At 50.7% G+C, this 13142-nt stretch overlaps 1 protein-coding gene and 1 long non-coding RNA gene across 6 annotated transcripts in view; one reads left to right on the top strand and one right to left on the bottom strand.

The window, feature by feature from the left end:
• CSNK1G2 (casein kinase 1 gamma 2) overlaps window positions 1-13142 on the bottom strand; it is a 78643-nt gene that overhangs the window by 2119 nt on the left and 63382 nt on the right. For 3 of the 4 annotated variants that reach the window (XM_031948123.1, XM_031948124.1, XM_031948125.1), the window contains exons 3-11: window positions 7683-7723; window positions 5605-5806; window positions 4698-4846; window positions 3956-4190; window positions 3505-3590; window positions 2675-2759; window positions 2157-2305; window positions 1946-2029; window positions 1392-1498 (exon numbers count right to left, since the gene is read on the bottom strand). In XM_031948123.1, the coding sequence (XP_031803983.1) occupies window positions 1392-1498; window positions 1946-2029; window positions 2157-2305; window positions 2675-2759; window positions 3505-3590; window positions 3956-4190; window positions 4698-4846; window positions 5605-5806; window positions 7683-7723 (1138 nt within the window). The remainder of the gene's footprint in view (window positions 1-1391; window positions 1499-1945; window positions 2030-2156; window positions 2306-2674; window positions 2760-3504; window positions 3591-3955; window positions 4191-4697; window positions 4847-5604; window positions 5807-7682; window positions 7724-13142) is intronic. The other variant, XM_031948126.1, reaches the window with a different exon arrangement.
• The window catches only part of LOC116420791, a 36939-nt gene continuing 36645 nt past the window's right edge, over window positions 12849-13142 (top strand). For both annotated transcript variants that reach the window (XR_004231238.1, XR_004231239.1), the window contains exon 1: window positions 12849-12945. This is a non-coding gene — a long non-coding RNA (uncharacterized LOC116420791). The remainder of the gene's footprint in view (window positions 12946-13142) is intronic.

The raw sequence follows: 13142 nt of genomic DNA on the forward strand, positions 1-13142 counted from the left end.
CTCATTCCCTCCTCAGTTTCTGTGCCCCAGACTTGCATCCTCCCTGATCCCTTCTGGGGCTAGCCCCTCATTCATGGCACTTCTTGGCACCTTCAAACAAGCTCAGGCCCCCCAGCGGGTGCTCCCTCACCAGGCCGCCTCTGACCCACTTGTCTCCCTTCCCTCCTCTTCCTCATTCATGCTCTCTTTAGGACTCTCCCCTCCCAGTCTGACTGCTATTCCCCATACCATGTGCCCACTGTCTCTCTTTGCTCTAGACACTCTCTCAACCTGCCTGGGTCAGGACAAGTTCAAATTTGGCCTGGTACTTCCTAGATGGGTCACCTTGTCTGTAAAATGGGGTATGTAATGGCTCCCACCTCCTGGGGTGGCTGTGCTTGGTGCATGGGAGGCGCCGTATAAATCTATTACTGTTATCACTAATTTCTGGGGACTTTATCAGCTCCCATGGGCTCAATCATCCTGCCTCTGCAGATGTCTTCTAGGTCTATCTCCAGCCCTAGTCCCCGTCCTGTCTCATGGAACTCTATGCCTAGAGTGTTCCAAATGACGTCCTAGAGACTGGACTTCCCCCCCCCCCCCCCCCCCGAAGCCCCTTCCCAACAAACCCATTTCTGCCAAAAACACCATCATGTTTGATATCCCAGGCTCTTAAGCTCGGTGTTCTCTCCCACTCCTTAAGCCCAATCAGGAGCCAGATCTCCCCTTCGGCCTGCTCACTACTGCCTTCTGTGCTTTTGAGCCCCCACCCCCAGCCATCTTGTCTCTCCCCTCTTGGGGGCTGGGTGGGCCTCGGGCCCAGAATGCTCCCTGCCCTCCTGCACAGAGAGTGCCCAGTCCCCCCCACTGTCTGTCTGGTTCTGTAAACTTCAGAGCTGCTCACTGGTGCGGGCACCAGCCTGGGCCTCCCTGTGCCCCTGGCCTGTGGCTCTGCAGTGGCCGGCTGGAGGTCTCCCTGGGCCGCCCTCCCTGCTGCTCCTCCCACACACACCCAGTCTCCCGACTTCATCTGTGTTCCTTGGCCATCCCTCTTTTCTTCTCTTCCTCTCCACCTTCTGGATTCTCTTGTTCCCTTCAAACCTCAGTTAAAATCTTAGCTTCTGCAATAAAGCCCTTCCTGCTCCCCCTTCCCCTCTGACCTGACCTTCCATTCCTGCGGCATGGAGCTTGGGGTTCAGCCTCTGGCTGCTTTCTCTGTCACTAACTGGCAGCTTGAGGGCAAAGACTCCTTTGCCTTTCTTTGTCCCCCCAGTACTTAGCACAATGTCTGGCATACAACAGGAGCTAAATAAATGCTCCCCAAAAGAAGGTAAGATCCCTGAGGATGGAGACTGTGTTGTGGCACAGGGAATGAACGCTCGCAGACTGGGGGGCCCAGCCAGGCATCTTACTTTGTTTCGTCGGCCACCTCCACTTCCGCAGGGGCCGTGATGGGGGCGTTGGAGTGGCCGGCTGTGGGATCATCAGTGTTTAGTTCACCGTTGGTGGAGCTCATCACCTGAGGAACACAATGGGGAGGATGGGCAGTGACAGCCTGAGCCCCCACAGAAGGCCCCCCGGCACCCTCCCTTCACCAGGGAACCAGGCCCTCTCCCAGTTTACTTCACCACCGTTGAGCTCAGGAGATGAGTGCCAGGCTTCTAATTGCCTGAGGCCCAAAGAACTTTCATTGGGTCCCTGACAGGCCTGATCAGGATGTGAGTTCAGATCTCCCCTGGCTCCAAGCCCTGCCAAGCCGGGAATCAGAGACAGGGCTCTGTCCTTCATCATGGGCACAGTTCTGCCCACCCCCCTGCCTCCCCTGGTGCACATGCCCACAGCGCCCATGGCAGACTTGGGCCCGCCCGTCTCACAGACAGGCCCCTGGCACCTCCCTGCAGAAGCAAGCGTTCAAGTGACCTTTCAAGTGGCCGCCAAGAAGGCCCTGAGAGGCTAAGACTCTCACCTGGTGTTTGATGTGGGACTGATTCTTGTCCCGGTTCACTGGCTGGACAGGGACATCACTGTGGATGGTGCCAATTGGGGTTGGCTGGAAGACAGAACAGAGAAAAGTCAAGGGCTGTGGGTCAGAGGCCTGGGGTCCCCCAAGGGCAGCTAGCATCGCCTCGAGAACAGAGCTGGTCGGTGCCAGTCTGCAGGCTGGGGGGGTGTCCTACCAGGGGTTTTCCAGCCCAATCATATTCATAATCAAACACGAATCCATGGCGGTCAAAAAGGTCCGTGAAGAGCTTCCGCAGATAGTCATAGTCGGGCTTCTCAAAGAAATCCAGCCGTCGCACATAGCGCAGGTATGTGGCCATCTCCTCTGCAGAGACACGTGGGTGGGGGGTGGGGGAGGGGTAAGGAGCCTGCCCTCCACAAAGGGCTGCCCCTCCTTCTTTAGGATGACTCAGAGGCCAGCTGGATCTCCTCCCTGGAAACACCAGGGCCGTGGACCCCTCGGTGTCTCAACATGCCAGGGCTCAACCATGAGAATTGGCCTTTCCTGAAGGGGATGTTGGCCACTCTGGCTTTGTGGGTGAGGAGCAGGGAGCAGACTTCTGATAGAGGCCCCCAGCACCACATGGGACCACCTGAGCTCTTGCTGCCTCCTCTGTCTGGGGATGGGAGGGTACCCCCACGCCCAGAACGACCCCTTCTGGACAGAGGATCCCGTGAGGCCGGGGATACTTACCTGGGAAGTTCTCACAGAGGACCTCAACCGGCGTCGCTCTCTTGGTGTCCCCAATCTTCTGGTAACGTTCTTTCAGAGTGTCTGCCTAGAGGAGAAAACCAGAGTTGGGCCGGACCTCAGTGCCGCTGTCCACAATGAGCCTTCGGTGAGCTCAGGGGACCCCCGCGATCCTGGGGGCTGAGAGGAGCCCGAGAGGACAGGTCTTTCCAGGGCCAGGAGACCTCTGGCGGCTCCTACCACACTGTCCGACAAACTGTGATGGTGAAAACTGGAACTTCCCTCTGCCTAGAGGCCCACAATGGTGTCCCAATGCATCTGAGCACTCCTGTGGCTGTAAACCATGCCCCAAGCTGCCCATGAAGGGGGGAGCCTGAGCCAAGACCCCAGAGCTCCTGACTTCTCACACTGAAAGGCTTCAGGGGACAGGCCTGGAGAGGGAGGAGGCAGCCAGGCTCCGTTTTTTTTGGCAATTTGCCTTCTCCCCTGGTTCTGAAAAGGAGAAAGTACCGTCCCAGCTCCTCTCTGACCTTCAGGGGTATTGTGCGGAAAAGGCGAGATGGTAAAATGGTTTCTGGAACGGGCCAGTGTTGAGCACAGAGAGGAAATTCTGACACAACAGAATTTGGGTCTCTCCTCCAAATGGCCTGAGTGCCCATAACAGAAATTATTTAATTCAAATGATACAAAGATGAACCAGGCCATATATGCCGCAGTTAACCACCCTTCAGACTAAATGGAAGCCCCAAAGCCTGGCCCAAGGGGCCAGTCTTAACAAGAACTAGCAATCTGCTTATGGATCCCCAGGGCTGCGGCTGCTGGTAACTATTTACCTTAAGACCTTGCCAAGGAAGGCTTCCACGGAGAAAATACATGAACATGTGTCCTAGTGCTTCCAGGTCATCCCGCCGACTCTGCTCTGAAGAAGCACACAGGAAACATGTCACAACATCCATCGGTACCCACTGACTGAAGGCTTGCAGGGATCCCTGGGATAAAGGAGCCAAGTGCACCTCCCTAACACCCTCGTAGGGATGCTGCCTGGGGGCCAGCTCTGCATTTTATCAAGGTGTGCTCCCCAGTACAGACAGGTCTCCCTCTGGCTCACTCGCACACTCCAGCACACTCGGCCTGGCCCAGGTGCTCCTTCGCACGCTCCCCCCTCCTCCAGCTCTGGGTGCTCTCCCGCTTCATGGGATGGGGGTGAGAGCCCCAGCCAGAAGAACCCTTGGCCAGCCCCACCAAGGGCTCCCCCTCTCCCTCAGGGGTCCCACTGACAGTTACCTTTCCCCAAGTGGGTGTTGATGCTCATGTAGCGCGCCGTGCCCGTCAGGCTCTTGTGCTCACGGTAGGGGATGTGCTTTTTGGTCTCGGGGTCGATGTACTCCTTGGCCAGGCCAAAGTCGATGATGTGGATGGTATGTTGGCGCTTGCTTCCCGGCCGGCCCACCAAGAAGTTCTCCGGCTTCACGTCACGGTATATCAGGCTCTTGGTGTGGACATATTCCATCCGTGTGATCTGGGGAGTGTGGAGGGAATGGAGACCCCTTGAGGCCAGGCCCCGCCTCTCATCTCCAATCGCAGGAGAACTGACTCCTGCACCACAAACACTTGGCAGGACTGCAGAGGGGATGCCCCACTAGCCCACAGGGGCTGCTTCAGACCGGGAGGGGGACAGACCAAGGTTGGGCCAGACTCCAGTATCTGTTCTTACTGAATGACTACTAGGGCCAAGCTGGGCCAGAAGTCACTTCTCATAGGAAGTTCTCTGAGGGCTGGCTGAGGGGAATACAGGTACTTGAGGGTGATGAGCAAGAGGACAGCCCGGCCCAGGCAGACCCCTGGAGAAGCGTTCCAATCAGAGATGGGCCCGAAGCAAGGCCTGGGGCTCCTGCGGTCCCCTCAACTCCCTGGGCCCAGGGCCCTGCCCACTATTCTGCAGACTCTTTTCTTCCTTCTCCTCAGGCCCCGGTCAGGGACCACCCCGCCCACCGCAGCCCCCCAGGGTGCTCCCCTGGGCCCTCACCAGCTGGATAGCTATCATCAGCACAGTTTTCAGAGTGAATGTCCGATCGCACAAGTCAAACAGGTCTTCCAGGCTGGGTCCCAGCAACTCCAGCACCATGGCATTGTATTTCCCACACGGGCCAAAGTAGTAAACCTGAGGAATCCCTTCTGCAGAAGGCGAGAGTGGCAAAGTGCAGCAGAGACGTGAGCAGTGGGGCCGGCAGTGGGGCACAAAGCACTCTGGCTCTGGCTACCGGGGTGGCCTGTCCCTCTCGGGTAAGGAGGCTGGACTTGATCTTTAGCAACCCTTCCAGCTCTAAATCCCATCATGTGACTCCTGGGGAAGAGGATGCCCTCCCCCCAGGACCATGTCCTCCTGCCTATCTCCTTGCCCAGTGCCATTCCCCTCACCATCCTGGTGCCCTCCTCCTGAGAGACGGGCTCAGCCCTCCCATCAGTTACCAGCCAGCGGCTGCGGGGAAGGATGAGGGGTGGGTGAAGTGTCCAAGGTCCCACTATCAGCCCGGGCCTCCTGATTATCTGGACTCTATCCACTGTGTGGGCCAGAGGAATGAGGAATCCTGAAGGGGCTACACCAGCTGCCAGGGCTCTTCCCTACACTCCAATTACCCCATCCCCTGGTGGGCACCCCCTTTTCTCTCTGCAACAGCTCTCGTATGTCTCTCCTATTCCACTAGATTAATATACTTTCCTTCCCCTGTATTTGGTTTATCAAAAAACTGTAGACTGGCCTGGGGAGAGGGTCAGGCCTTGGTCCGAATGGCAGGTGAGGGGTGGGCAAAAAGAACCTGGAAAGCCATCCTTGACCCTCAAGGTCTGAGCTGGAAGGGGTCTTAGGGCCCCAGAGTCTAACTTTTGTTTAACAAAGGGGAAAACCAAGGCCCTGGCAAAGGGAAGCAACTCACCCAGGGTCACAGAGCAGGGCTGGGCCTGGAACATGGGTGTCTTGGCTCTCAGACTAGTAAAATATTTCTTCAACCCCGATACTGCCTGCCCTGGCTCCTGTGAGGCAGTCCCTGACCCGGAGTCCATCTTACCTGAACTGCCAAGTTGTTTGTAAAACCGGTACTCCAGATGCAGCTGCGGGGCTCGGGACTTTATAGGTTCCTTCAGAGGCAGAGAGAACAAGAGGGGTCATGGTGAGGGGCGGGAATCAGCAAGCAGCGAGGGTAGCTTGGCCCTCTTGATTCATAAAACCCTCGAGAGCCCTCCTCCACAGCACACTGACCCGCTCTGCCTCCAGGAACTGCCCAGACTCGGGCCCCGCCTTGTGGCTGAGATTCTGACTCAGGCCAGCGGTCCAGGATGTGCCAAGGGGATGGAGTAGAACCGAATGACATGAAGATGGAACTCATGGTCTTGGCCCTGGTGTGGCAAGTCACTATGTCCTCAACCTGCCACCACAGGCAAAGATGAAGAGTTCTGCACAGGGGACCAGAGATCTGGATTCTAGTCCTGGCTTGGTCACCAAATTATAGGATGACATTGGATAGTTCCTCTTCCTCTTTGGGCTCAATTTCCCCATCAGTGCATTAGGGCACTGAACGAGAACAACTCCAAGATTATCTGTGCTTTGGGGCCTTGCCTCTTAGCTGCCATGTGGGCTGGGGGCTCCTATAGCTTTGATATTCCAAGTCATCTGGACTCTCCCAAGTCTGGCACTCTAATTCAGTGCCAAGAATCCTCCCAGGAAATCAGGATTGCAGCTGCATGGTCCTTATGAGTCCAAGGTTTCATTGTGCTCTTAAGCCCCCAAATGAGTCTAAGCCTGATTGTGGATGTGACAGGCCACAAGAAGCCTGTGTGAGGAAATGTGGATGGCTCAGGGCAGACCCCTTGAAGCTGGAGCTGGATCGCTCAGTCCCTAGGCTACGAGGGATGTGTGTGAAGCAATGTGGGCCTGAGAGAATTGCTATTTATGTTTTGCCTTTTTCCAATTGGAAAATAAAATGTGGCCAAGTTACTTCCAAAATCAGTCCTTTATCCCATTTAGCCCCTGAATTTAATTTAGAAGAGAATTTAATTCCTCCATTGGAGGAAGATGGTCTAGTTCTTTCCCCACAGAGAACCAGAGGTTTCAAGGGGCAAAAAAGTCAGCTATGTGGGGTGCTGCAACAGTTACCCACACAGCAAGGATCTACTCCTGAAAGCTTGTTTTAAAACTGGAAGATACCTTGGAGATCACCAGAAAAGGAAAGGGACCGGCCAGAGTCACAAAGTTACAAGCCAAGGCAGGTTCTGAACCCAGAGCCACAAAGTTACAAGCCAAGGCAGGTTCTGAACCCAGAGCATCTGTCCCCACAGGTAATGTTCTTGTTTCAATTTGTCTTGCCCCAGACCAAGGTCTTGCTGTGAAGGCCAAGGCCCTGGAGTGGCAGGTTCTAGGGAGGTGGTACACTGGAGCTGCCCCAGGATGCCAGCTCTTAGGCTTCTCATTGTCCCTGCCCGCAGGGGTTGGGGAGACTTGGATCCATAGGAAGGTCCCTTGGGTCATGGTACACTGTCTGAGAGACACTAGTCCCTTTGTCCTCTAAGCCAGGATCAGTAATAAGTTATCCCAGCTCATTTAGGAGAGTCTTTGCTGTACCGACTTGACGACTTTTGTCCCATCTATTTCAGAGGTCTTCCCTGACCAAGCCTGTGGGGTCCTATCCCTCAGGCTTCCACCACACTTTTTTGATGTGCTCTGTCTTCCTCATTTTTGTGCGGACAAAGGTGCCCTGGCTGTTGTATAATAGCTGAGCTGAACTGTCGGCCCCTTTCTGAGATTTCTTGTATTCCCTCTCTCCCTCCCTCAACCCCACGGGGCTGGCTGAAATTGAATGAAAATTATATAAGGTCAGGATTTAGCAAAGTCTCCATAATTCAAGGCTGAGGGAAAGGTTTGGGATGTAAAGTCAGGACTGCAGATGAGATGGGAAAAATCAATTCAAAATTGCCATGAGGAAAGAGGACATTAGGGAAGCAAGGGAGTAGCACTTACCAATTTGATAGCTACGTATTCATTTGTATAGAGATTCTTTCCTGCAGAAAGAAAGGGGTTGTAAACATGTTGTTCGCAAGAACACAATTTGAGACACTCAAGAACAAATAATCTGGATTTGGTTCTAATCCACATGTTCAGTTTAGATTTAGAATCAAAGCCATTTTCCAGGCCTGGCACAGACTATCCCCAACCACCAATGTCTCCTGCCACTGTTTTGGAGGATTTTTTTCTTATGAGGATATTGAAAAACAAATTCCAGTAACTCCCTCTTGCCTCCAGAATCAAGGTGACCCACCTCTCCTTGACACAGGAAAAGCATCAGGGAAGAAACTGAGGCTCAGAGCATTAAGTAACATGGTCATGGTCACCAAGCTGGGAAGTCCTGGAGCCTGCTCTCGAGAGCTAGGTCAGGACCCACTGTGAGCTGACACTGCTGCACCTTAACTCTACTCTCTTCTTGCTTAGAGACTTCTTGAGGGCCTGGGCCTTTGCTCATGTGCCTCCCCTCTCCTCTTTAGGCTGAATTCTGGGGCCCAACTCAAATGGCTCCTTTTCCAAGATCCTGTCCTCAAAAGCTTTGCCTCATCCTGCACCCTGAGCCTCTGGCAGAGACTGCTGGTCTGGGCCATATCCCTCTTATCACCCAGGAGCCCAAGAGGAGGGGACTACGCAAGGGCAGGTCAGTGTTTGCTGAGTTAATACTGAATTTCAGAGAGCTCAGAAGCACATGCACATCCCTTGCTCATGGGGAAGAGAGCAGGGAACTTAGCAACTCTAGTGAAGGTCTGAGCATGCCCAGAGTAACAGGAAAATGTGCAGTGAGGCAAGCCTGTCCACATGTAGCAAGCCCCAGGCAGTTTCAGGGAGACAAAGGGCGCCACGGGGATTTGGAGCACTGAAGGATTCTGGTCCATACTGGAAAAATGGCAGTTCCTTATGGACAGGGCCAGCTTGTCCTGGCTGATGATGGTCTTTCTATCCCTAGCACTTGGTGCAATGCCTTGTATACAAGGTGCTTGACAAATCATGTGTTAAAATGAACCTTTTCCCAGACTCCCTCACTGAATAAAGGAGGAAACTAGCTTAAAGGGAAAAATAAGATGTGTCCCATTTAATAAACTGCAGAGCTAGACTTTTGAGCCCAAACATTCAGACATCCCATTGTATTCTCTCCCTGTGCCATGTCCCCCTCTACTTCAAGGGAAAAGTCTGAGTGGATGGTCAAGTTGAGGAGGTATTACTCCTTACTGCTACTGGAGCCCCCTCTAGTATCAAACATGAAGTCACTCAACTTGGAATCCCCTGCCCCCAAACAATATACCTTTGGTCCTAGAAATTCCCACCACCTTCCTGGGGAATTTCTATCAGTTTTCTGGTGGAAATTCTTATTCTCAACCCAAGGCATCCCATCAGGAAAGAGCTCTGGCACAGAACTGAGAGGGAGGACTGTGAGGGCAAACCTTTCACCTAGGTACTAAGAGACTGAGAAGAAATCTCTCCCCCCCCCCCTTTTTTTTAAATTTTATTTATTTATTTAGAAATCTCCCTTTTTAAATCTATAAAATGGAAAGCTACTGTGGGAAAGAAAATGAGAATCTGTTCCCAAGATTATTCTTCCCTCCTCAAAATGCCAGCAAGATGTTTAAAATGATTGTTTAATCAGTATACTCTATATCTGATTGCTTGCCATCTTAGGGAGGGGAGAGGGACAGGATGGAGAATTTTAAAAAAAGATATCAAAATCTAATAAAATTAAATGTTGAAAACAAAAATGCCACCAACTAAGCCTTCCTTCCAGCCCAGCATGTTTCTGACTAGGTACCTCACCTGGGAATGGTTTCTGGTCCAAACTTAATCTGTCATCAAATACAGCTGCCTTCCTCTCTTTCTAAAATATTTACCCTCAAATCTTGCCTCCTTTTCAAACAGCTGCTCCTCTGACAAGCCTGGCCTGAGTTCAGTTCATGCCTGTCCACCTGCCTAGAGGGCACTTCCCATCTTCCCCTTCCAATTCCATCCACTGAAATTCCTCTTTCCCTTGGAAGAATCAGCCTATGTGCCACCCTCTCCAACTTTTGCTGCATCTCTCAATGAAAGGGTTTTCTCCATCCTTCAATCTTCCGAAATTGTTGCCTAGTTCCTGTCCCTAAGCTCAGAGTAACTGGCAGATGAGGGAGAGGGGGTGTGTGGAAGAGGGACAACGCCTGCTCCCTGCTCTTATAGCGCAAAGGAATTCTGGATCTCAAGTCTATAATTAACCAACTCCTTGACCTTGTGAAGATTCCTGGCCCTGACTGTGCCCTTTCCTCTTAAGGTGGGCTCAATCCCAAAGCAGGGAGACTATTTGTGCTTCCAACCAGGACCCGTATGTTGGGTGTGTAGGCGGGTGGTATGCTACATGGAAACTCGCCAAAGACCAGAGGAACAAGGGAAGGGGCAAGCTGAAACATTTCCTCCACTTTCCCATTTCCATACCTTTGGTCTCCCTCTGCCTGGAATGCCCTACTTTGGCCTTCCTCCTTAAGGGAGGTCTCCTCTGACTGCCTCTCACCTGCCCCTGACCTACGGTGGCCCTTTGTAACCTATTCTACATTTACCCAATCTGAAATTCTATTACATTTAGTCTACTTAGGCATCGTGCCTTCTCTCGCACTAGACTGTTAAAAACTTGAAGGCAAGGATCAAAGGCGTCTCCCTGTCTCCGCAGATACCACTAAATGAAATTAGCTGCTGGCCTGAGCACACAGGGGCAGGTCGAGAAGGATGACAGGCATACTGCTATGGAATAAAGAGATGTGGGAGTGGAACCAGACTAACAAGATCAGAGATTCGCAATGGTTATAAACTGAAGTGAGGAAGGTCATGAAACAAAGCAGTTAAAACAAGTTTGGGATGAAGCAAAGTAATGTAAAGAACATGTAATAGGAAGAAAGCTAAGTTGAAGCACTAGAAAATGCAGATACTTCTGAAAAAGCTAGGGAAGTAAATCTGCTTTGGCAAATTTGTCTAGCTTTCTGCCTGGAAAGGCACTGATGTCCATAGCAGAATGTTTCAGAACCAACACTGGCAATGACCTTGAGGAGCTTTGGTGCAAGCACTAGTTCTGGCTCTGATGCTATGTGTGACTTTGGCCAAATAGTTTACTTTCTCTGGGCCTCAGGTGTTTCCTCTACCAAATGAGGTGAGTGACTTAGGGAACCTCTAAAAGCTCCTTTCCAGCTCTACATCTTACAATTCCCAAGAGGTAGTGGGCCTATGGTGGTGGCCAAAGGGCCAAGGTGCTAAAGGGGCTGGGTTCTATGGCTTGACCACAGGACTTTTGTCTTTTCAAAGAGAAAGAGAGAGACAGAGACAGAGGCAGAGAGAATTATAGAATTACAGAGTTATAATATACTTATAGGGGGCGCATATATAGTTACATACACTTACACACACACACATACACAAACTGTATATCATCGTGGGCAAGTCACACACCAGTTTCATTTGTAAGAGGACTATTATTTCACTACTAATCCCACAAAGCTGTTATGAACAAAATGATTTACAAGCTGCAGAATGACATAAATTTGAACTGTTTTTATCCTAGGCTTATACTAAATTTTTACTCTTTATTGAGATTTTACTTTTTGAACACCATTCATTTGGTCATTTTCCAAAGTTTGTTACTGAGGAGTGGGATAACACCATAAGCTTTTAACTAAAATACTTGGAATTAAGGCAAATGTTGGCTTATGCCCATCTTCCCCTAATGATTTTTGGTAGCAGCCGGCTGTTCCAGTGGTATGCAAACATCTTGGTGGACAATCATTCTAAAAAGTTTACTCAGAAATATGACCTAGTCTTTAGTCATGAGAGAATTGCAAGATCCAAAGATTCTATAGATGAGGCTAAAAATTTGGATTTCCAATAGGGAGAAAAAAGTGTACCTCTGGGTGAGTCTAGACTTCAAAAAAAAATTTTTTTTAAAGGAAACTCAGGCAGACTATCAAATAATCCCTTCCAGAGTAGAAATAATGTCAGATACTAAAATAATGGCCATGAAATGAATTTTTAAAAAGCTTCAAGTTGTATCATGTAACATAATTGCTCTAAACCCCAGAGAAAATTAAGAAAACCCCTCCTTTAGTTTAAGAATGTTGTATACACCATATGTGGAATGTTGTACATAACATTAAAACACAGTTCATGGTTCTGCAAGTTTTGTTTGACCATTTTTCTTTATTATCAGAAGACCCAGTGGGTGCAGAATGGAGAAAGGTGGCGGGTATATATTTAGAAATAATGCTTCAACAAGACAACAAAGAATAGTTTTCCCTGAAGTGGGGCTACGCAGCTTTAAGTCAGTCACACTCTGCAGTCCAAGCTCCCTGGTGAAAGCAAATCATTTCTCCACAAACTGTCCAGGAATCAGCCAAGGAAAACTTCAAGTTTAGGGAGTAAACTCTTGACCTCAGCCTCCTTTACCCTCACCCATTGTCTGGCCTCAGAAGGACCTCCTCCTTCTGGAACATGACGCAGATGTCCGGTGTCCTAAGGGAAGGGCTGTGGGCAGAAAGCCCGCGGGGCTGCCCCCGCCTTTGTTCCTGAGGTCCTCTGCTCAGAGGGCAGTAAAGATCATGCCATCTGGCTGTGGGGGTGGTGGTGATTTTTCTAGGATATGAGGCCAGAAACCCTGCAGGACCAGCTGCCCTGGGGCTCCCAGGACAGCAAGATAATCAGTGTTATAACTGCTACTTTAATTCAAGCCTTTGTCCTTCTCCCACTTTTGTGGTGGTGGCAACAACAAACATAGAAGGCCCCTTGGAGTTCAGGGTGAATAAAGCTCCAGGGAGGTCCCCTGGCATAAGGAAAGTAGGACTTAAGGCTGGTAGCATTCTGGACACGATGCTGTCCAGCATCGTGTCCAGCAACACACAGGCTTAACCTGCCTCCATTTGACACATCTTCCAGAAGTAAACAGGTCAAAAAGAAGGCTATGGGTCTGGAGAGTCATTTGAGCCAAGGCAATATACCAAGGAAGGGCTGAAGGGAAGGAGGAGAGAAAAAATAATATCCGATATATCCGAATAGAATATCCGATTTGCAAGAGAACTTGTATCTTGGCAGAAATTTGTTCCATAACATTCTAGACAAGAGATCTAGAACCCAAGACCACCGACTCATAGATGGAGAGAATGTTGGGGGCCATCCCATCCCCTCATTTTACAGGTGGAGAAAGCACATCTCAAGAAGGTAAAAAGACCTCTGCCACTCACAGGTAAGCATCAAAGCTGCCTATAATTCCACTGGACGGGTCTGATATTTGGAAACACTAATGCTGTTCTAAGGCTTCTCTTCAGGTGAAGCACTCCCAGCTCCTGCAAATGACTGAGGACAGTGTCTTCCTTATCTTAGTCTGCCTGTTTTGGACAAAATTCCACTTTCTCAATTTTAAAAATATGGCACCCAGAGCTA

The sequence above is a fragment of the Sarcophilus harrisii genome, chromosome 1 (assembly GCF_902635505.1).
Source record: "Sarcophilus harrisii chromosome 1, mSarHar1.11, whole genome shotgun sequence".
NCBI lineage: Eukaryota > Metazoa > Chordata > Mammalia > Dasyuromorphia > Dasyuridae > Sarcophilus > Sarcophilus harrisii.